Source organism: Cupressus sempervirens, chromosome 5 (assembly GCF_028749045.1).
Source record: "Cupressus sempervirens isolate cs-2001-9-10 chromosome 5, ASM2874904v1, whole genome shotgun sequence".
NCBI lineage: Eukaryota > Viridiplantae > Streptophyta > Pinopsida > Cupressales > Cupressaceae > Cupressus > Cupressus sempervirens.
In genome coordinates, this window is record NC_143122.1 from 964,802,256 (window position 1) to 964,828,286 (window position 26,031).

Consider the following 26,031-nt stretch of genomic DNA (forward strand, 5'->3'; position numbering starts at 1 on the left):
AGTTGGAAATTGATTAATATCTATGCACCTAATAGTAGATTAGGGAGGAAGGAAATGTATTACAATTTGATAAGGATATCTAAAACTATGTTGGAGGAGCAATGGATGTGTATGGGTGATTTCAATACTCCTATTTACCATTCGGAGAAGAGGGGAGGCAACAGAGAATGTCAGGAGAGCTTGCAAGACCTAAGTGAATTTACGAGGAAGTTGGACTTCATGGATGTGGAGCTGAGGGGTAACCCATACACCTAGACTAATAATAGGAAAGGTGAGGATGTCATTCAGGTTGCTGGACAAATTATTACTGTCAGGGAATTGGAATAGCATGGGTAACTCCTACTTGGAGAATCTCAACAGAACAGTGTATGACCACTCACCCATTTTATTCCATTAGGAGGATGTCTTTAAAGGGGGAAAGAAACCTTTCAGATATGAAATAATGTGGGAGTCACATCCAAAATTCAAAGATAAGATTCAGGAGTGGTGGAATATAAGAATAGAAGGTACTACAATGTACAGACTTACCCAAAAACTTGATAATATTCGAGGAAATATCAGAGCATGGCTAAAATTTAATTTGGAGATCTTTTTAAAAGTAAAGGAGAAGTAGAGGAAAAGCTTTAAATACTCCAAGGGGTTATTGCAGAAGGGAATAACTCAAAGGAGAATATTCAGGAAGAGGAGAAACCTAGAAGGAGGTGGAAAGAGATCCTCCAAAAGGAGGAAATTTTCTTGAAACAAAGATCTAGAATTCAATGGCTGAAGGAAGGGGCCAAAAATACTACTTTCTTTCACAAATCAGCTTCTAACCACAAAAGAAGAAACACTATCTCAAAACTAAATGAAGAAGGGGGAAGGGTGTTGAAAGAGCAGGAGGAAATGGGGAAACTTGTGGTAGACCACTTCAGTAAGGCACTTAAGAAAGATAACTTCGTTGGGAACCAGGTGATCAGGAGGAGTTTGATTAATTCAATCCCAAGGAGTATAAGAGAAGAGGAAAATGATCTAATCCTTGGTAAGATCATAGAAGAGGAAGTGAAAAAGGTAGTGTTCTCAATGAAAGCTTTCAAGGCCCCAGGTCCCGATGGGTTCCCACCTGCTTTCTTTCAGCATTTCTAGGAGGTGATCAAATCAGAGGTAATTTGGGTGACTAGGGATTTTTTCAGAACAGGTAAACTTCTACGAAGCATAAATAAGACCTTTATTACCCTAGTTCCAAAAAATTCCAATCCTCTAAATTTGAATGATTTTAGAACTATAAGTCTATGTAATACTATCTACAAGGTCTTTGCCAAGGTTTTAGTGAACAGATTAAAGCCTTTCTTGGAAAAAATTATTGGTAGTCTTCATAAGGGGTTTGTGCCAGGAAGGTAGATCCTTGATGCGGCTATTACAACCCATGAGGTTATCCATTCAATGGACAAGAGCAGGCAACCAGGAATGGCATTCAAGTTGAACATTTCCAAAGCTTATGATAAGGTCAATTGGGACTTCCTTTAGGATGTACTAGAAACAATTGGATTTAACAATAGGATTATAAACCTGATCATGTTGATGATGAGCTCAGTGTAGTACTCTGTCCTACTAAATGGGTCCCCATGGGGTAACATAATGGTAGGAAAAGGCTTAAGACAGGGTGACCCGCTCTCACCTTACCTGTTTATCATGGTAGCAAAAGTCTTGGGAAGATCATTCTGTAAATTAGTGGATTCGGGCTACATTAAAGGTGTTAAACCAGCCATTAATGTTGAAGCTAAGGTTATACAATAATTTATGGATGATACCTTCCTATTTGGGGAATCTTTAATCATGGAGGCTGAAGCCTAGAAAATGATTTTACATAATTATGAAGAAAGCTCAGGGAAATGGGTGAACTACCATAAAAGAAAAATTTATTTCTTTAACACTGATTCTTTACTTCAAAGAAGGGTTAGGAAAATCTTGGATTGCTAATCTGCTTGCCTCCCAGACACTTATTTAGGCCTCCCCCTCACTACCAAGGAGGTTTCTAATGAATTTTGGAATACAATAGTGGAGAGAAATCAAAAGAAGCTTGCAGGGTGGAAAGGGAAGATATTAAGCAATGCCGAAAAACTACAACTGATTGTTGCTACTCTTTAGGGAATCCCTATTTATTTCTTATCCATATTTAAGATTAATCTAAATATGGCTGAGAAAATTGAGAGAATTCAAAGGATTTTCCTGTGGTCAGGGACTAAAGAGAAAAATAAATTGAATCTAGTCAATTGGGAGGAGGTGTGTAAACCAAAAGCTAAGGGGGGGCTTGGGATTAGAAGAATGAAAGACCTTAATAAAGGTCTTCTCACAAAAATTGGATGGAGACTGGCAAAAGGAAACACGGGATGGAAAAATATTATGAATGCTAAATATTTATCTAATACCTCCTTTTGGTGGAACTTATATAATAATGACCTCCTGGGAGGTTCAAAGATGTGGCATAACATTGTTAGAAATAGAGGGTTGCTAAGAGAAGGATTGAGGTGGATTGTGGGCAATGGCTTCAATATAAGGTTTTGGGAAGACAAGTGGACGGATGGGCTAGCCTTAAGTAAATATAGTGGTGTAATGGAACTCCTTAAGGAGGACATAGGGGTTAAAGTGGGAGACTACATTGATTAGGGGAGGAGATGGAAGAAGCTGTATAAGGAGGACTATGCGCGGGAGATAGTTATTCTCATAGAGGAACTAGAAGAACTAATAAAGGAACATAGACTCTCATTATTGCCACAAGAGGATATCACCGCTTGGGATTTAACTTCGAATGAGAACTTCACTGTCAAATTTGCTTATACCTTAATGTTCAATAAAGAACTATGCCCAACTTCGTGGAGCAAGGTATGGATCAGTAACCTTATACCTAAGATTAATTTCTTTTGGTGGACGGTTCAACATGGAAAATTTTTAACAATTGATAATTTGAAAAAAAGGGGATTCTACATAACAAACCGTTGTTGCCTTTATGAACAAAAGGAAGAAAGTATTTACCACCTTTTCATTGAATGTCAGTTTGTGATTGACATCTGGACTAAGGTTTGGGAAATATTGGGAGTGGCTTGGATCATGAAAGATAACTTGGGACAATTTGTGGATAATTGGGATTGCCCATTCCATCATCCAAGACTAATCCTTTTATGGAAGATTATCCCACCATATGTATGCTGGCACATATGGAAAGAAAGGAATAACAAGATATTCAGGGAGGAAAATAGGACGGTTGAAGTGGTTTTTGGAGTGATGAACAAACTATTGAAGGAAAATCTAAGGGTAGCTAAATACAAGATGCCAAAGGAGGAACCCAGAAGACTTGAAGGCATTGTGGCTGAGAATTGGGGTTGTCAAGAGGATTTCTTCCTATTTGATAACTTCGCTAGGAGGAGGAGACAACAAACAATATGGAGACCACCCACCATCACAAAGTATAAACTAAATTTTGACGGAGCTACGAAAGGAGGACAGGGAGCAGTTGGAAGTGTGCTGAGAGATAGGAATGGTGATGTGCTATTGGTTTATGCAGGCCAGGTGGAGATTGGTAGCAATAATGTGGCAGAAGCTATTGCGTTATTATGGAGTCTTCAACTCTATAGGGAAAGAAACATTTTAGAGTTAACGATAGAAGGGGACTCCAAACTAGTGATCGATTGGATAAAGGGGGAGGCAAAATTGGGATGGAAAATTAGAAATATCATCTTGGATATTAAAAATATATTGGAGAAAATGAGAATGGTCCACCTGCAGCATATCTACCAGGAGGGTAATCAAGTGGCAGACGCTGTGGCTACCATGGAGTTTAACATTAGGGCAATCACGTGCTGGGAAAATTTAGTTGATATCAATGAAAATCTAAGGATGTTGATATCCAAGGAAAAAGGCAGCAAAATTCAAAATGGTGATCACTAAATTTAAAAGTAAGGCCAAATTTGGCAAGATGGAAAACTTTGTCGCTAAATTAAACTTTAGCATTTTGGAAATAAGAGACAGACGTGGCCGTACAAATGACAAGTGGAGTAATTACAAATTAAAGAAATCATCTTTTCATAATTATGGAAACTCGTTGCAAGCTTCAAATTGCTCTCCAAAAGGAAGTACGATAGATATTATGGATTGGGATGTCAGAAATCGACGAGGAGACAAAAGTAGGTTTTTTAATACCCACGAATCTCATAATAAGATGTTATGGGATTCTAGAGCACATCATACACGAGTCTGTAATTTTGATCCCTATTCCCTCAAAGGATTTAAGCAAGAGAGTAGCCATAGAGAATTCGAAGGTGATAAAGTTCTGATGCGTATTTCTGAGGAAGAGAGGCTGGATAGTGGAGGAATTGAAATGGGAGGTGATCTGAATTGGTTGGAACCAACGAGATTAGAGAACTTCAAGGATAGGATGGCGACCTAGTATCTTCTGAAAGAAGGGGGTTTTTTGCCCTATATGATGTCCATGGCTGGGTATGATGAAAATTGTGCGTCACAATTTGTGAATAATTGGAACGATAGAAAGGTTACAATCAACAAAATTACATTTCAAGTCACAGAGGAGGTAATTGCCATGGCAACAAGACTCACAGTGAAGGGCAAAAAATGGAAGAAAGTCATTAAAGTCTCGGATGAGGCTAGCATGAATAACTTCTTTGTGGAGAATGAGGATCCAATTCGCTACAGAGGAGGGTTTAAAAGGGATAGGTTATCTGAGCCCTAGGATGATTTGTGTCTGGTCCTGATGAAGTATCTCACACTGGAAGGCAGGTTTGGAGTGTGCTATTATTATCATTTACCTTTGTTGAATCACTTTAGAAATATGGATTTCATTTCCATTTCATTTTTCCTTTTGCATTCGCTTGAGGATATGATTAATGATATTAGGGAAAAAAAGAATAAAGGCTTAAACTTCACCATTATTCATCAGGGGTTAATTTTCCGTCTGTATTAGTTCCACTTAGTTTTGTGTCCCCCCAGAGAGGTTGTAGTGGAAAACCCCTGCCATAGTCTGATTTCCCCCTCGAGCTCCAATACGGGGACGAAAATCCATACTCCTAGGCCATCTCCTAGCAAGGATACTAAGAAAAAGAAAAAACTTGAGATAGCCCTAGAACAAAAGGGAAACAAGAAAATTAAATTTGATAATGTGGTTGAGGTTGTTGGAGAGGATTCTGGTGAGGATATTGGGGAAAAAGCAAGAAGAAGGTCTGGTAGGTTAGCTCAGTCCCAGGCTAGGGTTAAGCAGAAGTCCATTAGATACCCTGTTGAGGAAGTTGAAGAAGATAAATCAGACAATAACAGTGACATAAGGGAGGAGGAAAATATTTCCAACTCCAAAAAGGATGAAGGTAACGAGGAGGGGGGGAAAAAGTTTCAATTCTAGGAACATTTTGATGGATGATACTCAAACTCAAGTGTCAGATGGCAAAGAAAGGAATACTGAGACAACCCATGTTTCAGCCAGCTTCTCACTTAAACCTATTACTTTTTGTGATGAGATTTGCAAAAAGGATAATTCCCCAATTACCATTTCTTCCCCTGTTAAGGAAAATTTGAAGATTTCCTCTAACCCATGGGTGTTGTAGGATAAACCACAAGGACAAAAAATGAAGGAGGTTGCTGCAAAGAAGGTCGAGGAACATAAAGAGGAGACTGAGGCGATGGAGGAGCATTACATGAACCTGGAGGAAAGGGTCAAAGCTTTGGAGGAGGGGTTTTTCACCTTCTCCAAGTTTGGACTTAAAGTTACTCATGTTGTTGCAACTACCCTCCAATTGCTTGCATAGGAGAAGGAGGAAGTTGGCTTGGACATGGAGGACAAAAAATTACTCTTCAAGGTTCTTGACGATGATTGGGCCTAGATTCTACTTCATGCAAGGGGAAAAGGGAAAAAAGAAATCTAAGTCTTTTTTAGTTTTGTTCAGTTATGGGGATCTAAGGATCCAAAGACTTTATATACTTTTTTGGTAGTTATGGTTTTCCTGGTATTCAGCTATATTTAAGTTTTTATTAGGCCTAGGTGCCTTTATGGACTATGTGGTTAGTAGCTAGGTTGTTTCCTTTCTGGCTCTAGCTTTCTGGTCTATGGTTTAAGTCTCTGCCTGCTGGTACTCCTGTTCTATTTGTCTATTTTTGTTACTGGCTGGTACTGTGCTGGTTACCAACCTTTTGACTATTAAGGGCTGACCCCCTTGTTTTTAGTTGCTTTTAATTTAAAAAACAATGCAAAGATATGATAAAAGTTTCTTCAAACTTGATATTTGTATTACCTTTGATTTGCTCGCATCAATGAATTTCAATGCTTGCAATATCGAGAGGTAACAACATATATACAAGGGTGGTTGGGTATATGGGTGAATGAGCATGTCTCTAAATGGAGACATGACCATTCACCTATATACCCAATTGGTGGTATGATTACACCCATTGTTTAGTTATAACAAAACTAATTATTTCATGACTTAACAAAGCCTGATGCAAATCAATAATGATCAGAATGGAATGCGATCACTACTAAGATCGATTTTAGATATATATATATATATGTGTGTGTGTGTGTGTGTGTGTGTGTGTGTGTGTGTGTGTGTGTGTGTGTGTGTGTGTGTGTGCACAGTTAGTTCTATATACTGTGATCATCATGAATAATGCAGATTATATTTGTGCATATATACATGTCAATATTCACATTATATTGATGTGTGTGTGTGTATACACATGAATATATTCTCATACAATTAGAGATATTGTCTTAACCAAAGCTATATGTTTTAACACTCCCTCTTAGCTAGGAAAGGCAAAGTGCATATGAATTCTTCTCATTATAAGAAGTAATATCCTCTAGATATTTTAAGAAAATCAACTCTCATGATATTCTTTCAATTTTGTGTGTACACATATATCAAGTCTCATGATATCCACCATAAAGGATCATGGCATAATTATAGATATTAAGTCACATAATATCCACCATGAGTTTAAATATATTGATCTTTAATAGATATCAAGTCACATGATATCCATCAACATGCTCTTTTAACTATTATGATTTTCAAGAATATCAAGTCGCATGATATTCATCATAATAGTAATCTAATAATTTAAAGTCGTCAACTAATAATCTAGATTACTATTATTATATTCATCATAATAGTAATCTAATAATTTAGAGTCAACATTTCAATATAAAAGATTATCTCCTTTTAATACTGAACATAAGGTAGGCCCATGAGTCATAGAGTCACACATATGAAAAAAGAGTTTACGCTTTAAACATATTTATTAAATAAAACATATTTACAAAGTTTGACACTCAATCTCATTAACTTACATTTCAACGAAGACAAGTTTCTTTTTGAAATTATCAATCTTCACTTTAGGAAGTGCCTTGGTAAGAATGTCAGTTGTTTGATCACATGTATTGATATATTCCAACTGAATAGCTCTTCTTCACACCATGTCTCTTACACAGTGGCAAGGAATTTCTATAGGCTTGGATCTATCATGAAATATCAGATTCACAGATAACTTGCTACACCATTGGTTATCATAGTGAATAGTGGTAGGTTTCATAGGCTCACCAAACAAGTTAGAAGGCAATTTTCAAAGCCACATTGCTTCTCTAGCTCACATTGTTGTTGCAACATACTCTGCCTTAGTAGAACACTAAGCAGCTAAAGCTTGCTTTCTATAGATCCAAGAAATCATAGTTGATCCTAAACCGAAACAACATCTTGATGTGCTTTTTCAATCTTTCACACTTCTAGCCCAATCAAAACTAGTATATTCATGTAACTCTAAGCTAGTATTCTCATATTTAAGTTCATACCAAATAGTACCTTGGAGATACCTTAATATATGATTCAAAGCAATAAGATGAATCTCACGAGGTCCACACATGAATTGACTCAATGCATTCATAGCATAGCAGATGTCAGGTTGAATATTTACAAGATACATCAGGGACCCAATTATCTATCTATATAAAGTAGGATCAACTAGCCTATATTCAACACTTGCTTCTTTTAGCTTGTGTAAGTTGGTTTCCATAGGTGTAGACATAAGTTGACAGTCCCACATTCCAAATCTTTTGAAAATATCAACAATATACTTTTTTTGATGTAGAAAGATATTCTCAGACTTCTGATGTACTTCCAATCCAAGAAAGTAATGAAGAATTGCTAAGTCCTTCATTTTAAATTTAGAAGCTAAATATTTCTTACATTGATTAATGAGATGTTCTTCCCCTGTAATCAGAAGATCATCAACATAAATAATTAGAATTAGCATATCACCTTTAGTTACCTTGAAGTAAAGATTTGGATCAGCCACATTCTTGGTGAATCCAAGACTTAAAAGGTATTTGTCAATCCTTTCATACCATACTTGGGGAGCCTATTTGAGTCCATATAGATCCCTCTTCAATTTACATACATAAGAGGCATCATCATGTGTCACAAATCCTTCTCGTTGTTCCAGATATACTTCTTCCTTGATTTTTCCATTAAGAAAAGCAATTTTTACATCCTTTTGATGGATTTTTCAACCTTTGCTTGCTATGATGGCTATTGCAACTTTAACAGATGTGTACCTAGCAACTGGTGCAAAAGTTTCTTCAAAGTCAATTCCTTCCTTTTGAGAAAAACCTCTAGCCATAAAATGAGCTTTATGTTTTTCAATGCTTCCATCTTGAAGACATAGCATATTTTCCCTTAGGTCTAGGAACTATGTACAAAACATCATTTTTTATTATAGACTGATGTTTAAGTGCTTCAGAAGTACTTGAAGGTTCAGGGTTTGGACTCTCACACATGAAAGCATTGTATGCCAATTTTCTAGGTCTCTTGCTCTCTTGAAAAGTCCCTAAAAGTGTTGCAAACCCATCTCCTTCTTGTATAATTTTCCTTGCCCAAAGTGGCCTTTTAGAATGATCAATACTCTCTTCTTGAGTCTCGAGATGGATCTCAGTTTCATTTGAAGTCTCTTCAGGGTACTCCCTCTAAATCTCAAGAGCATGAGTTTCTTCTTGAGATACATCAAATGTATCAAGTTCATTAGAAATTTTGGATCTTTTGAAAACAATGTCTTCCTCAAAAATGACATCTCAGTTTAGTTCTATTTGTTTTTGTCCAAGTATGTAAATTCTATATCCTTTTATTGTTTCACTAAAACCAATAAGGTAACCTTTTCTTCAAGAAGGTTCTAACTTTGTCCTCTTGTCCTTAGGTACATGAACATACACAAGACATTCAAATATCCTTAAGTGACTGATGTTAGGTTTCTTTCCACAAAATGCTTCTTCAAGGGTCTTATTGTCCAAATATGAGCGAGGACATCTATTCTGAATATAGACTGTTGTGTTAGATGCTTCAGCCCAAAAAGACATACTCAAGTTTTGATAAAAAATCATAGCCCTCGCATCTTCTACAATAGTTTTGTTTTTCCTATCAAAAACTCCATTTTGTTGAGGATTGTAGGGAACTGCGAACTCCCTCTTAATGCCAACAAGTTTGTGGAACTCTTTAAATATTTCCGAAGTGTACTCTTTCCCATTATCTATTCTTAGAACTTTAATGTTCTTCCTGGAGGACTTCTCAGTGATTATTTTGAATTCTTTAAACTTGGAGAGAATCTCTTCAGATTTTTTGCACTTAAGGAGGTATATCCACATCTTCCTTGAAAAATCATCAACAAATATCACATAGTACAAGAACCCTCCCATAGATGGTAAAGACATGGGTCTACATAGATCAAAGTGTACTAGTTTCAACACATCTTTTGTTTTGCTCAAACTATGAGGAAATGACTTTTTAGTGCTTTTCCCTAATGCACAACCTTTGCACGATTCATTGTGAATATGGCTTAATTTGAGCATTTTGGTTACTAACTTCTCCATTGATGTTAGGGCACAAAAATTGATGTGACCTAATCTTCTATGCCATATTTTATTTGAATTTGAGGTCTTATGTACAAGTGCAAGGTTTATCTTAGTGCATAGCTCATATTAAAGTCCTTGTCACGCTCCTATTGTTAGAGCCTTTTTTATGGTTGAATTCTTAGACCAAGCTAGTACTTTACCTTCCATGAATGCAATTCTATAACCATCATCTTCAAGTGCAAATATAGATATTAAATTCCTTTTAATACCTGGTACATAAAGAACTCCAAAAAGTTGAATAGAATTTCCAGATTTCAATTTTATGGTGCAGGTCCCAATTCCTTTTACGGAATGTGCATAATCACCACCAATTGTAACTTCTTCATATGTTTCTATTTGCATGCTTTCTGGGTTATCTTGATATCTAGTGACATGTCTTGAAGATCCATTGTCAACTATCCATTTATTAGAATAGAAGACACATTTCTCATATTCATGTCCTTCATTTGATTTATCAGATTTTGCAAATGATGCTTGATGTTTAGATCGATTAGGACAATTTATCGCATAATGTCCATATGGATCACATCTAAAACATTGAATTTTGGACAAGTCTTTCTTCTGTTTAGATTGTTCTTTTCCATGAAAGTTTCTTTTCCTTTTGTTCTTCTTCTTCTTTCCCTTCTTATGAGATTTTGTGTTAATAACTTGAATGTCTTCATCTAAGGTTTTGTGTTTTCCCTTGATCCTTAATCTTTATTCTTCTTGAAGATAATCCAATCTTAAATGATCTAGTTTTGGGATTTTAGACCTAGCACTTATACCTTGTACAAAAGATTCCTAGGAGTTTGGAAATCGTCCTAATGCTATTAAGGGTAAATCCTGATTGTCAATCTCATAACCAAGTGTAGAAAATTGATCTCTCAAATCTGTGATTCTCATGAAGAAATCATTAATAGTTTCTCCTTTATTCATGCTAACATTATTCATTTTCCTTTTAAGAGCAAGTTTCTACCTATATTATTGATTATGAATGCATTTTCAAGAGCTCGAAACATACAATATGTTGTTGTATGCTTTGCCACAATAGGTACTATGTGGTCTTGAACATCATCCAAAATTATCTTCATGGCCTTTTCATTTTTCTCGATCAATTTTGATTTCTCAGGATCATCTTCAGGTTCCTTGTTATCCTCTCTTACAAAAGATTCCAATTTGTTTTCTTTTAATAACATCATTATACAAAGTTTCCAAGATTCAAAGTTATCAACATGTGCAAGGTGATGTTCAAATCTCAATATGTTTGTCATCTTTGTAGAGAGAATGGACTGTAAATTTAAAGTTAAATCTAATCCTTATAAACTTAAAGCAATCTCTCCTTAGCCTCGCTCTGATACCATGCAAAGTTTTATGTAGATTTCTATAACAATGCTGATGAATGTATGTTTTAATTTTAGGTTCAATCTCTGCTAATGAAGGACCTGATGTGCTCCACAATATCTATTATAACAATACAAAGATATGATAATTTTTTTTTCAAACTTGATATCTGTATTACCTCCCACATTAACAAATTTTGATGCTTGCAATATCTAATGTTAACAACATATATACAAGATGGTCAGGTATATGGGTGAATGGGCATGTCTCCAAATGGAGACATGACCATTCACCGATATACCCGATCAGTGGTATGATCACACCCGTTGTTTAGTTATAACACAACTGATTGTTTCAAGACTTAACAAAGCCCGATGCAAATTGATAATGATCATAATGGAATGCAATCATTATTGAGATCAATTTCAGATACAAACAAAAAATATATATGCACAATCAGTTCTATATACTGTGATCATCATGAATAATGCATATTATATTCATGCATATATACATATGAGGATTCACATTACACACACACACACACACACACACACACACAAATGATCAAAGATATTGTCTTAACTAAAGCTACATGTTTTAACATGTAGAAATCATATTTAAAATAGTTAAATTTTATTTATTTTTATAACATTAATATAGGAATTTTATTTTATTATTTTTAATTCAATTGCCTTTTCTTTTCTTCTTATATCAACATTTCAAATAATGCACTTAATTGTGAAACATTTGTATTAGTTTAAATTTAATTATCTCTTATATAAACATTTCAAATAATCCACCTAATAGTGAAACATTTTAAATTTTTTATAAATGAACTTATAATATCTTTTTAATTTATCCAATAGGACAGTGATATGACAAATATATCGTAAAAAAATTTTATGCAAAAAAAATGTGATATTGTTTTTTCAAAAGTTCTCAAAGGGAGCGTGTGCCAATGACTCTAAAACATGAGTTCAGTTATTATTTATGTTGTTCTTCGAATATTACCATTTATTTGTCCCTACCTTATAGGCAGGAGACTATAGTTTTCATCCAGTTTAAACTATTAATATTTTTTGACAAAATTTTGAAAACATTAGATAATCTTAAATGTTTCTCAATATTATTATTAAAATAGGCATTTTTCATATTCTAATACTATTTTGTGATTGGTTGTCACAGTTTTTCTAGTGGTTTTAAATATATATTTTTAAATGAAAAAATGTCTAAATTCATTGATAACGAGTAGTTGAAGTGTATGCCATATATGGATCTTATGGAGGTCTAATGAATTAAATATAAGTTTAATAGATGACTTACTTATCCACTTGTATATGTTTCCATGAATGTCGCTAATAAAAACAAATATATATACATGTTTATATTTTTGTTGTGTATTGGTTGAGGAATATGGTATAAAACTTTATTTGCAGGTGTGTGGATTGGTAAACATTTTTCCATTTCAGCTAGTTGTTTTCTTAAGTTGGTTTTGGGGATATTGAAATTATTGTTTGCGGCTGTCCATATTAGCCATTTTATTCTATGGCTCTCTAATTTGTCCATTTTTTTTGTGTTTTGAAGGGTTTCTATTTGTTGTAGGTTTCTCATTCCCAAGTTTAGGATTTAGTTACATTATTGTATTTCAGCTCGTTGTTCTCTTATATTAGGTTTCAGAATAATGAAAATCAGTGTTTTTAGTTGTCCATTTTAGCCATTCTATTGTATGACTATTTCATTTCTCCATTTTATATTTTGTTTTCAAGGGTTTGTATTTGTTCTAGGTTTTTCATTATGTGACGACAAGGAAAGGGGGTTATGTTACATGTCAAAAGTAGTACAACTAAAGCTTTACAAAAAGGGTTTATACATACATACATACATAAATACATACATACACACACACACACATACATACATACATACATATATATACATATACATATACATATGCATATACATACACACACACACACATATACATACATACATATATATACACACACACATATACATATACATATACATATACACATACATACATACATACATATAAAATTAGTTTTTTTTTAATTGAATGTTATTTGTGTGCATAACTAGTCTTTAGCCATTGCATTTTATGACTTTGTAATTTCTTCATTCTATATTTTGTTTTCAAGGGTTTATGGGCCTCTACCGTTTTGCTCATTGAGGAGCTTATTATTTCATTTTATATTTTGTTTTCAAGGGTTTATTGGCCTCTAGTGCTAAACACATTGATGAGCTTATTATTAAAAAATGGCGTACATATATAATTGAAGAAACATAATATTAATGACTTTGCTTTGCTTTACTAGCAACCAACATTTGTTTTCTGTATTATTTGTCAATGATTTAACCACTAAATAGTTGTCTAGTCCACATTATTTTGCATATCCTATGATTAAAAATGAAGGTTGTTTTTTGTATATACCTTAGCCACTCCATTTTTGTAGTAATATATTGAGTTTTAAAGGTTTCAAGCCTCAACTATCTTTTCCATACCTTTCTCTACTACTCTGTATATACCGTGGCCACTCTATTTTTGTAGTAATATATTGGAGTTTAAAAGTTTCAAGCCTCAACTATCTTTTCCATACCTTTCTCTCATTCTTTCCTAATTATATTCAATCTGGTACTTGTTTGAAACATTCCATTGAAACCTTCCAATGATTATTGTTAGTTTGTTATAAGTCTTGTGGATATTTTACTGCTAGGCTATTTTTTAACTAGTTTTGTATAGTTTTCTTGTAAAAATATGTTAGGTCTTCATCTTTAATTTTTGTTGAGGGTTGAGTCTTTGGCTCATTAATTATCTCTCGAAAGGTCACCCATCAATTTTATTCACCAATCAGGTCTTTTTTTTAGTTAAACAATTGTAGATTTACAACTGAAAAGATAGTCAATAGGTTGTTTGGACAAAAACATAGTCTTATATACACTTTCAGTTCTAACAATACTGACACTCAATTTGTTTCCACCCAAAAGTATGAAAACAAATGCAAAAGAAAAAAAGAAAAGCCAATGTTTTTTCTTTTTTAATAGTATTTGAACTGTTTTCAAAAGTTGTACATATATGGTTGTGTATTATTACTATTGTTCTTAAGACAATCACTTTTCCTATAGTTGTAGCTTGATGTTTAGGGGGGCTAAGCATGTACATTCAGATTAACTTATCTTGCTTTCTTATTAAGTTTATATGAAATTATCTAGACTTAGAATTTGATGGATAAAAAAATAGAAAAGTTACAAAATAGTCTTCTGAAAATATATTTAAGTATAACAAGTCAAAGGCTTGATTACATTTATAAAACCAACTTTCTTTATCTTTTATTACATTGGCTCTATTTTGTATTAGTTACTTTATATTAACAAAATGCCCAATTTATGTAATTGAAAGGTGTTAAAACTTAATGACTTATATATGAAAGGGACAAATTGAAAAAAAGGGTCAATCTATATAATTGATCTCCGTTAAAGATTGTTAAAGATTTAGTGATTTATCTATGCTTTCATGTTGCCAATGAAGATTCTTGTTATCACATCATCAATATTTTTTTAATTACTTTATTTCTAATGAAATACTCAAGTTAATAATGCAAGAGCATAATACAAAAAAGTGAGCACTACAATAACGATGAATATGATTTCTAAATTTGACTATTATTAAATAATAAAATTATTTTATACTACTCTAATTGGCATGCACAAATTTGATATTCATGCTACCCAATGCACCACACACAATCTGCAATGATTCATAATCTTCTTTATTTATATGGTTTCAAAAAATACTCAGCTCTATACTCCAAATGCTACAAATCTAAATATGATCAAAGGCAGAAATTTATTTCCCTCCCTTCTTTATTAATGTGAAAGCCTTTTTGAACTTATAATTTTTCAGACAATCAATAAAATATTTATTTTTCTTCTCTACCTTAAAATAGATTTATTAAACTAATTACAACTAATTAATAAATTATTAAAACAATCATCTATTTTTTATATCAAAAGGCAGGGAGGACTCTTAGCTGTTACGGTAAGGGAGGACTATCTAGCTCTTAGCAGCTCTTATTTTTGTTATTCCGTATATGATTCATTGTCTAAAAAAACATGAACTCGGGTTTTGTTTCTGTTGTATGTATATCTTTTCAAAAAAGCAAGAACACAGCTCTTATTTATTATCTAATGATAGAGTTTGCATGTACGCTTGATGTAGTATTGATATTTGAGTGTTTGTGCATATTCTCACAATTGAATTTACTACATAAGGACATAATTTTTAAATGAGATGATCAGTATCAGAAAGCTTTTGATTAACTCAAAACCTACTTTATGAATCCACCCATATTGGTATCTTTAATATCACACAAACCATTGTTGCTATACAATCCCTAATAGATAAATCAATTATAGCCCTCTTAGTACAAGAAAATGACCAAGGAAAATGATCATAGCTTCATAATATTGTATGATCCTAAAATGGATAGATTGCCCATCAATCGTATATGATATAACCGTTAGAAAAAAAAAAGCAATTCGGCTTCTATCTCAGTTGTTCTTTGTATTACTGTATGCAAAACAGGTATGAAATTCCTTACCCGTTAAAAAGGTACAAGCCTAATGATTTCCTCCAGCAGTCAGACTGCCTCCGGATTTCATCTTCTCTTCTGCAGATGGAAACAACAAGTGACCCCAAAATCCCAAAATCACAGTAAGACAGAGTAATGGAAGACCTACTTAATTGAGTGCCTTTGGAGGCTCGGAGGGCCGCCTGGACATTGCAGTGGTTAATGTCCTCGACAGCGAGAGTAGAATTGCCGGAAACCATGGTGCGCTTGAGATTATAAACGTCGCAGTAAAAGTCTCTGCTATGCAGGAACATGCGAGCTCCAGCTTAACCTCCTCTTTTTGCGAGGGTTTGGCAGGTTGGGGGTGCTTGAAAGCCACTGAGCTCCAGCTTCCAAAGATCCGTCTACAGGGCCGGTTATCACTTCCGGCAAGGCATTGACGGGCGGATTTTTTTGCGGGCAATGCATCACACTTTCAGGTTAAAGTTCGCTACGTAATAGCTTCTTTTGTTTTAAAATTAAAGCAGCAGCCAACACGCGAAATCATAAGGGGACGTGCATCATCAGAATGGGAAAAACAAATCCATCAGAATAATTGGTGCTTACTGAAAATCTTTTCCGATAATCCAAAATGCGTTTAGTGCACGGGTTCGAATCCCGGCAAAGGATCAGCAAATAGGCGTTTGTTCTGTGTTCGATTCTTGGAAAATATGCGTATTTGCTGAGAGTTTCAAGCGAATTCAAATTACAGGTTGATTACCTCCACAGAGGACTTTTCTGAATTCTTATTTAATTTTATTTCGTTTTCGTCCGATTGGTCAGAGCAGTTTATTTTGATCGTGAATGTCTATGGGCTTGATTCGCATCCCGCTGAATAAAAAGTAGGAATATTCTCAAGCTAAATTTTTCTCTTTTAGTTTTTAAATACTTGCATTCTTAGAGGTTTCAGTCACAGAATGTACCTCTTGCACTAAACTTTGCCGGAACTAAAAATGACAGACGGATCGTAAAGTAGAATTTTATGATATTAAGTGAAGGACAGAGAGATTTTACGTTAAATTGCAAAGTCTAGCAACTTTTTAGTTCAAAATTTCTCTTGCAACACATAGTTTCAAAAACAACAAAGCTCCAATTTGGCTAGGTAAGAGTTACAGGTTTTGATGGGAGAACAAATCAGGAAAGACATTGATTTGAATTTGTGAGTTCAGAGTCATTTGACAAAAATAAAGAGTTGAAATCCAGTAAGCATTATTTGGTTTGTAGAGCTAGGGGGGGCCTGAAGGGACAACATTTCAGAAAAGGCATCTATTTGACTAAGTCGATCAGACAAAAGTTTGTTTGAAACATTAAGAACTTTAAAAACAAGTTTTGTTAATTTTTAATATCTTGAAGTTGTTCTTACTTAAATTGTGTTCATATTCTGAAGATCATAATTAGCTTAAGTGTTGACCCTGGGAGTTCTTCAGGGTTTGTTTTCCTACCGCCTGGGAAGAGTAGCTCAGATCTCATTGTAATTCTTTTGAGGAAGATAATTGAGTAGCTTGCACCAAGAGAGCAATATCTCAAGTGATGGAATTCAAGAACAAATCTGTGAGGTGTGCTTATTTCCACTCTCTCTCCTTTGTTTAAAGTTTTTTCATATTGATTCCGTATTCACTTTTTGAAATTGCTTAATTTATAATTGTGTGTACAAAAAGTGTCACACTTCTATGAACCATTATTTTTGAAAATACCCATGAAAGAGGGCATCTCAAGAGGCGGCTTATAGCTCTCTATCTATGACGTGCAAAGGCTATGAGATAGTGGCTCTCAAATGAACCAAACTATGCAACCCTTGCAAGGTGCACCATAGAAAGAGAGATTCAAAGATGGGAGCAAAAATGCTACCAAGAATTTAGAATGAATGTAATGCAAATGAACGCTAATTAAGAGAAAGTAGAATGCAAGCTAAACTAGAAAATAAGCATTACAACCTCTATTTAGACTAGATGATTTAATCTATAAGCATGGAGAGAAACTAGAATGAATGAGAAGCATGAAGATTGAAAAATAGAAGATAGAAGAAGAGGAACTCCACGAGTATGAGATCTTCAATCCGGCAGCATAATGTTAGTAAAAGAGTGGAGTTTTCTGAAGTGAGGAGAGAGTTCTCCTTTTTAAAGAGAAATGGACAAAAGAGATTATGAGGCAAGATGCATGTGATCAAGGGTAGAGTTTGAAAGTGGAAGTGATCCATGTGCACAAGCATTTCCACCAATCGTGATGAAGATTTGACTTTTGTCCCCCATGTGGAACAAAAATGTCTTTTATTTTATTTTTTAATATGGTAAATGCTTTTGTGTGCGCAACTTAGGATAAGAGATGAGTGGGGAATTTTATTTAATTAAAAGTGGGACATGTTCTTTTAATTAAATATGAGCTTAGGATAAAGTGGTCACACAATAGGATAAAATCACATAAATGAATTTTTGGAGATTTGATCAAGGATAAACATTAGATAAATCATGCAAAAATGCTAGAAAGGGGGCTCATAGTCTAGATGACTATTTTTGGGTGATTACAATAACACAAGAAGCAAACTTTGGAAATAAACCTAATTCATCTTCTCTATCATTGACTTTTGATCAACTGCATTAGTGTACTGTAATTTTACACTATAAATTAAAAATTTACGAAATGATGTGAGTCGAGGTTGTGAGAGAGAAGAGAAATTGGCTCTATTAGTTTTTTTTGGCTTTTTTTCATACCTTTCATTTTACGTCATTGTTTTATCTTGTTTCATACTTGTTGGAGCTTTAGTTTTAAATGACCTCGACCAACTTTAACCTAGCATTTGCTGCTGGTAGCCTGGTCTGGATGCTTTGGCATTTATTAAATTATTGACTATGGCTCCTAGGAACGGGAACCTTCAGAAATTTGTATTGAAAGTATTTCACGAGGTATACCTTTTGATACCCTAGCGAATGTGGTTTTACCTATTTGAGAATTTGATTCTACATGTCAATGGTTAGAGCAACATACTCTTATCTATTATTTTGTTGGAAGGGTCCTACCTTGAAACAATGCTACAAGATTGGGTTTCCAAGTCGTGACCCCCTCATGGGGTCTAGCTTGATGAAGTCCAAAACCTGACCAAAGGATTTTTGGCCCAAGGTATGTCCTAGTGTCTTTGTTAGTTTTTGTAATGTTCCCTTTTTTAGCAGGAGTGGAGATTGTGGTTGTTAGCCCATCATTGTGAGCCTCATGGGCTAATGGATTGATTTGAGGGTCTCTATTGGAGTACTTACTAGTTATAGTAAGTCAGTTTTAGTAGGATTATATTTTTGGCAGGACATGCTTGCTATGGATCGCCACTACCATGTGTTTGGTGTTTGACTTGGTCATTTCCATTTTGAGAGTTTACGTTTATAAAGCGGTTATTAGTTAAGTTTGACTTAATTAATATTATGTCTTAAAACTTTATTACATGACGAAAAGGCCTTTATTATTATAACATTATTGTGGCACCAGCATAAGATGGGGTGGTTATTATTTTTAGTATATATTCAAACGTTTGAAATAAGGATATAATGTCGAAGTACAATTATGTCATATGTAGTGTAAAGATGAAGCTGCAGGTGGATAGTGTTTGAGAAGTTTTAATTGCTTTCGTGAAAGGAAAAAAAAGATTCTATATGTTGAATATTATCTTCCTTTGGCATGCGCTCTTCTATGACTAGTTTTTGGCAGATTGAACATAGAGAATTGTAAATTCTTTGTCGTTGAATGCACTTAAGACTGGTGAAACACTTCTAGTGATTTGTGCTTGAGCATGGCATCAAAGAAGTGCCACCCTTGGGGTTATTGGTAGCAAAGACATTCATTAATTTATAGGCAGCTGGGTTTGTTAGAAATAGGAAATACTGGGGGGGGGGGGAGGGTGAATCAGTATTTCGCAAACTTTTACCCAAAACTGGATATCTTTAATAACTATATAACTTGCATAAAAATGTAAACTAACTATGCTGAACAATAAACACAATCATAAAATAAAATAACCCATAACACCATATTTTGTTAACTAAGAAACCCTGGCCAAGGGAAAACCCCGGTGGGGGTGGTACCCACAAAATGATCCGCTAAGTATCTGGTTAAAGATATTGACCCTATTAGGAATTTGTTACATCCATATAGTGTTTCGGTCTTTGTTAGAGGACTTAGGCCTTGTTAGAAGCCTCAACCTTGTTAGTAGCTATTATTACAATTTACAAATGTATGCAAGATGAGCCCACTGCCCAAACATGCAATATACAATGAAATTCTTCAACACAAAAAATAGATACAAAAGCCTCTTGCTAGTATCTTGAATATTTGATATCTGCCTTTCTTGCTTTTTAAACTTGATCTTCGCACTGTTTTGATCTTTAATCAGAATTCGCATAACATAACATATCACATTCATATCACAAAAAGTGCATGCTAAACTTTGCATTCACAACTTTCCTTTATACCTTGTTATTGCATAATTATCTGCTCTATCAGCCTTCATCTTTTCACACACTTGCCAAAATACAAAATTTACTCTTGCTAACTTAGGGTTAACATCTAGGATGTCGTCCCTAATTAGTTAACTAATTATTTTGATAAACAAAATAATTCTTTAACCCAAAATACTTAATTATTTATCTTTGCTCTGTTATGCTTGCTCAATACTGTCACTGTAAAACTGAAATATCTTAGTCTGTACCGTTCGTATTGTCCTGCGCTCTTGCACACATGATCTTGACATACTGTCCTTCCTTCAGGTAAGTGTGCACGTGCCAGATTTGCCTCTGTGAACTGCGCTAACCAAAATTGATCCTATGTTGACAGATGTACTCTGTGACACTTGGACAATTTTGTAAGTTTACCTCACAAAACTTTATCTTCGAAGTCTACTGACTTAAACTTGATTATATGTTGCCATAAATGACAACATCATATCCTGTAACCTAGCCAAATTGCCAATAGGGTTATCTGTATAAATGTGCTGCGATTTTCCCTTTGGCAAGCAACGATTACATTCTAGACCGTTGTGACTACAATTTGGGACCGATCATCATCTTCTATGGCTGCATTGTCTATAGTTGGGGTCTGCAATCTAAAGGAAGGGCATGTTTTGTCTTTGTTTGGTGTCTGATTATCATTGTTGCACACCCACTTTGCATTATCAGATCTCCTGTAGCAATTGTGAGTTATATGTATGCTCCCACCTGTGAATTGCATTGATGCAATTCCATTTTCAAGGTGCATAGTCGATTTATAAAAAATAATATTGTATGGTTATGGCATTGTAAATACTTAAGGTAATTTGTTAATGAAGTAAAGTTGCATCGAGGATTGTTAGTATTTCTTGCGTTGTCTTGTTTTTTCAGCATCTATCAAAAATCCCAAAAAACATATATTCAAAAAATTGTAAACATTTCAAAAATTATAAAAAACCATACATATCAAGTGCCTATTGTGGAGTTGAGCCAGCAGGGCTCTTACAGTGGTATCATTTTAGTTTCTTGCCATCTTGTAGGATTGGACTCTTTCATGCAACTAGTCAGGTTTGATCCAAATAGGTACTAATCACATAGGAGAACAAAGCTACCTGGCTATGAGTTATATTTACCATACAAAGTGGAAATGAGTGATGAATGTGGTGGAAGTTTTACAGGATGATGAGAGAAAGGCTAGGGAATTATTCAATGACATAGCTGCAGGTCAACAACAATTAGTAGTTAGACAACAACACGTGGCCACAGTGTTGCAATAGCTCTTTGATACACTTCATTAGTTGTCATTGCCTAGGGGACATAAGAGGGAAAAAATCTTACACAGAAGTTCAACTAGCTCGCATAGGTCACAAGCTGAGCATACAATTATCATTGATAGGCCATTACGTCCTACCTTTCTAGGACTGGATTTAAATGAGGGTAGTGGTGAGGATTAAGCTGCCCCATTTATAGATGATGTTCTTGCTTTGCATGGAGAGTGAGATACTTTACCTTCTGATGTTAAACATCATCTCAATTTTGACAGGTTTATGAGCCAAAAGAGGGAACACTCGAGAGGGAGGCTAGATGGTAGACACAAGGCTAAAAATAGTGACTTGAACAAGCAACCGACAAGTTAATACTTCCCAATTTTGATGGTAGTGGCAAGGTGACCGCTAGAGCTTGGATTCACAAGTTGGACACTTTTGTTACCTTTCAATCGATGTGTGAGGAGGATGCCATTCTATTTTCTATTTTGTATTTAGATGGTGTTGCCCATGACTGGTGGTATAATGGGTTAGTATCTTTGCAACATGTTCGTATTACTTACTATTAGGAGTTTGTTGACAGATTGGTGGAACCATTTGAAAGGAAGGATCCAAAACTTTATTTCAGGGGCATAGCTTAGCTCAGAGAAACTAGGATCGTGGAGGCATTCATCAGTGAGTTTTAGAGGATATCAATCATGGTCATTGACATATCTGAGAGGAGATGAGTCCTATGCTTCGTTGAGGGTTTTGTGGAGCCTTTGAAGGGATGGGTGAATGCTTTTGAATCTTTGATCCATCTACCTTAGAAGAGGCAATGAAGAAGGAAACCAATTTAGGAATGAGGCACTGAAGAATGAAAGGGATTTAGAAATGTCCACACCTCGCAACAAGTTTATTACAAAACCCTCTACATCAGTGAATAACACTAAGGAATTCCCTAAAAGAACTAAAATCTAGACTCAAAGAAACCTATGACAACCCCCTTAGACCTTGAAACACTCAAAGATGTAAGAAGGAAAAAGTTAGGTTTTTATTGCCGAGGACCTTTTAATGAAAGGCTTTAATGGCCTATGAGGCTTAAGGACATTAACAGGCAGGTGGAGTGGTTTCATGAGGATGAAAACCTTTCTGATTTTGAGGACCAGCAAGCTGTTTAGGGTAAAAGAAGGGCTGATGTAGATGATAGTGATGGGAAAGAGGATGGTGAATCAAGTCTTAAGGTAGTATACCTCTCTAGCTTGAATAAAGAGGGATCTTTCAGGATGCACGGTCTTCTTAAAAGACAATGTGTGATTGCCTTGTTAGATATTGGTGCCAGTCATAACTTCATTGACTCACGGTTAATAACCTGACAAGGCATTGTGACAGAGGAGTTCGAGGGCATTAGAGTGAAGGTAGTTGATGGTTATATTCTCAAGTGTAACAGGATGATTACTAGGGATCTTTTAGGATGCACGGTCTTCTTAAAGGACAATATGTGATTTCCTTGTTAGATATCAGTGCCAGTCATAGCTTCATTGACTCACAGTTAGTAACTTGACAAGGCATTGTGACAAAAGGGTTTGAGGGCAATAGAGTGAAGGTAGTTGATGGTTATATTCTCAAGTGTAATAGGATGATTATTGCACTTCCTATGTAGTTGAATAATTTTGATTTCAAGGCAGATTTATAAGTAGTTGACATGGGGATGTAGTATTGGGTATGATTTGGTTACATTCCATTGAGGCATTTTATTGCAATTTGAAGGACATGGAGATGAGATTTGAGATTGATGGCAAGTTTCATGTCCTAAAGGCTATAAGGGAGGATAGTTTGAGAGTGATTTCATTCAGATGCATGTGGAGACTTATCAAACATGATGCAATTGAGTGGGTAAATTAGTATTCCAAAGTGTTTAGTGATATTCCGCCCAATAGATCGCTAGAGAAAGACATAGAGCATATTATTAAGCTAGAGGAGGGCACTAAGCTCATCATGATCACTCCCTATAGGCAATTAAAGGATGAAATTGAGAGAACCATAAGGGACTTACTAATCATAGGAAAAATTAGGCCTAGCAAGTCACCCTTCGCTTCATTAGTTGTGTTGGTGAAGAAAAAGGATGGAACCCTCTAGATGTGCATTGATTATTGAGTGCTGAACAAAAGGACAATTAAAAATAGGTATCCAATTCCTCACATAGATGAGCTTTATGGAGCTCGCTTTTTCACAAAAAAATGATTTGAGCACATGGTACCACCAAATTAGAGTCAGAGAGTAAGACATAGAGAAGACCACTTTTACATATCATTGTGGACACTTCAAGTTCCTGGTTATGCCATTTGGCTTAACCAATGCACCAACTACCTTCTAGCCCATTATGAATAGGGTCTTTCTAGTCACAGTTACGAAGGTTTGTACTTGTGTTTTTCGACAATATACTAATTTCCAGTAAGACATGGGGGGATCAATCGGCTCATTTGGATACAATGTTGAGTATACTTGATAGGGAGTCCTTGTATGCCAAGGAGTCCAAATGTGCTTTGGATATGATTGAGTTGTTGTATTTGGGACATATCATCAATGCAGAGGGTGTGCACATGTATCCCGAAAAGATCTGTGCTATTATTGAGTGAACCACTTTGGAGATCTTGACATAGCTTAGAGGCTACTTGTGATTGTCTTCTTTTTACGGATCGCTCATGAATGGTTTTCATGTCATGCTGCCCCACTTATAGATTTGACCCGAAATGGGGCCTTATATGGACTTTTCAGGTGCAAGAATGCTTTGAGTTGTTCAAACAACCTATGGCTTCTTGCCTAGTGTTAGCCTTGCTCGACTTCTCTAGGCCTTTTGAGTTATATTGCGATTCTTTTGGGGTGTTGTTCTTATGTGTGACTTCCACCCAATTGCTTATGAGAGTGGGAAAATTTGGATCCCTGAGAGAGATTTCAAAGTGTATGACAAGGAGATGTTGGCCATTATGCGTGCTTTGACCATGTTTAGGCAATACTTGGTGGGTAGTAAATTCAATATTAAAACAAATCATAACAACTTGAAACATTTCCTTGGGTGACGAGATTTGAGTAAGAGGCAACAAAAGTGGGTGAGTAAATTACAATCTTATGATTGTGACATATCTTATGTCAAGGGAACTCTAAATATTATAGCTGATGCACTTTCAAGGCACCTTCATTTGTGCTCTATGACTGAGACATTAGAGGATTGGAAGCACTTGATCATTGTAGAGTTTGTTAGGGATTAGTGGGCATCCGACATTGTGGATGAGACTATTCAAAATAGAAAATATCCGACATTGTGGATGGGACTATTCAAGATAGAAAATATACTCTTGTAACTATTCAAGACAACAAATATACTCTTGTAAATAAGCTAATCATTTATAAGGCAACTATATTTGTGGTCCTAGTATTAGGTTTAGACAAATAGTATTGGGAATCTTTCATGATTCTCCATTAGCTGGTCATCCCAGATATTATAGACAGTTTCGGGAGAGATTCACTTGGAAGCGTCTTAAGTCCAATGTTTTGCAACATGTCTGAGAATGCTCTGATTGTCAACGGAACAAATAAGAGCATACTTATCTTGCTAGGTTATTACAACCACTTCCCATTCCTAAAAAGAAGTGAGGATGTTTATCAATGGATTTCATTGTGGTCTTGCCAAAAGCCCTAGACAAAGATTACATATATTTGGTCATAGATTGATTGACAGAATATGCCCACTTCTGATTACTATTACATTACAGCCTCTCAGGTTATAGAGTTGTTCTTCCTGGAGGTTTTTCAGATTGCACAAATTGCCTTTGAGTATTGGTAGGGATAGAGGTAGTTGGTTTATGAGTCATTTTTGGCAGGAACTTTTTCAAGCTATGTGGGAGTGAGTTGACTTTGAGTACTAGTTACCACCCTCATACTGATGGACAAACTGAGATAGTCAACAAATGGGTGGAAGGTTATCTTTGGAACTATGTGGTAGGGAAGCATTGTGCTTGGGTGAAGTGGATTCATCAATGTGAGTTTTGCTATAAATCCACTCACCATATGTCTATTCAAATGTCTTCTATGTTTTGATCCACTGAGTTTCTTGGATTTGTTGCTTAGTGACAGTAGGGTGCTTAGTGTTGGTGATTTACCGCATGATAGTCAAGACATCATGAGGGCCCATGGGATAATATTTGGAGAGCTTAGAATCAACAGAAGCAATATGCTGACCAACGAAGAGTTGCATGTTCATTCCAGGTAGGTGAAATGGTACACCTGATGTTGTAGCCTTACATATAGTCTACTCTTCGAAGGAGTGGAGATGAGAAGCTCAAGCCTTGCTACCATGGTCCCTTCTAGTGGATAGCAGGGTGTATAATGTTTTCGATGTTTAAAGTTTGAAAGAGGCATTGGGGCAACATGTTGATCCT

The 26,031-nt window shown here is 35.2% G+C and overlaps 1 protein-coding gene across 7 annotated transcripts in view; it reads left to right on the forward strand.

The window, feature by feature from the left end:
* Positions 1-26,031, forward strand: part of LOC149559162 (protein CNGC15b-like) — a 266,655-nt gene that overhangs the window by 98,315 nt on the left and 142,309 nt on the right. For 2 of the 7 annotated variants that reach the window (XM_089833075.1, XM_089833078.1), the window contains exons 1-2: positions 15,817-16,597; positions 17,313-17,441. The exons of 2 other annotated variants lie outside the window; for them this stretch is intronic. In XM_089833075.1, coding sequence (XP_089689201.1) covers positions 17,416-17,441 — 26 coding nt within the window. In that variant the 5' untranslated portion in view covers positions 15,817-16,597; positions 17,313-17,415. Of the gene's footprint in view, positions 1-15,768; positions 16,598-17,312; positions 17,442-26,031 lie in introns of those variants that run through there. 3 more of the 7 variants (XM_089833083.1, XM_089833080.1, XM_089833082.1) reach the window with 3 other exon arrangements.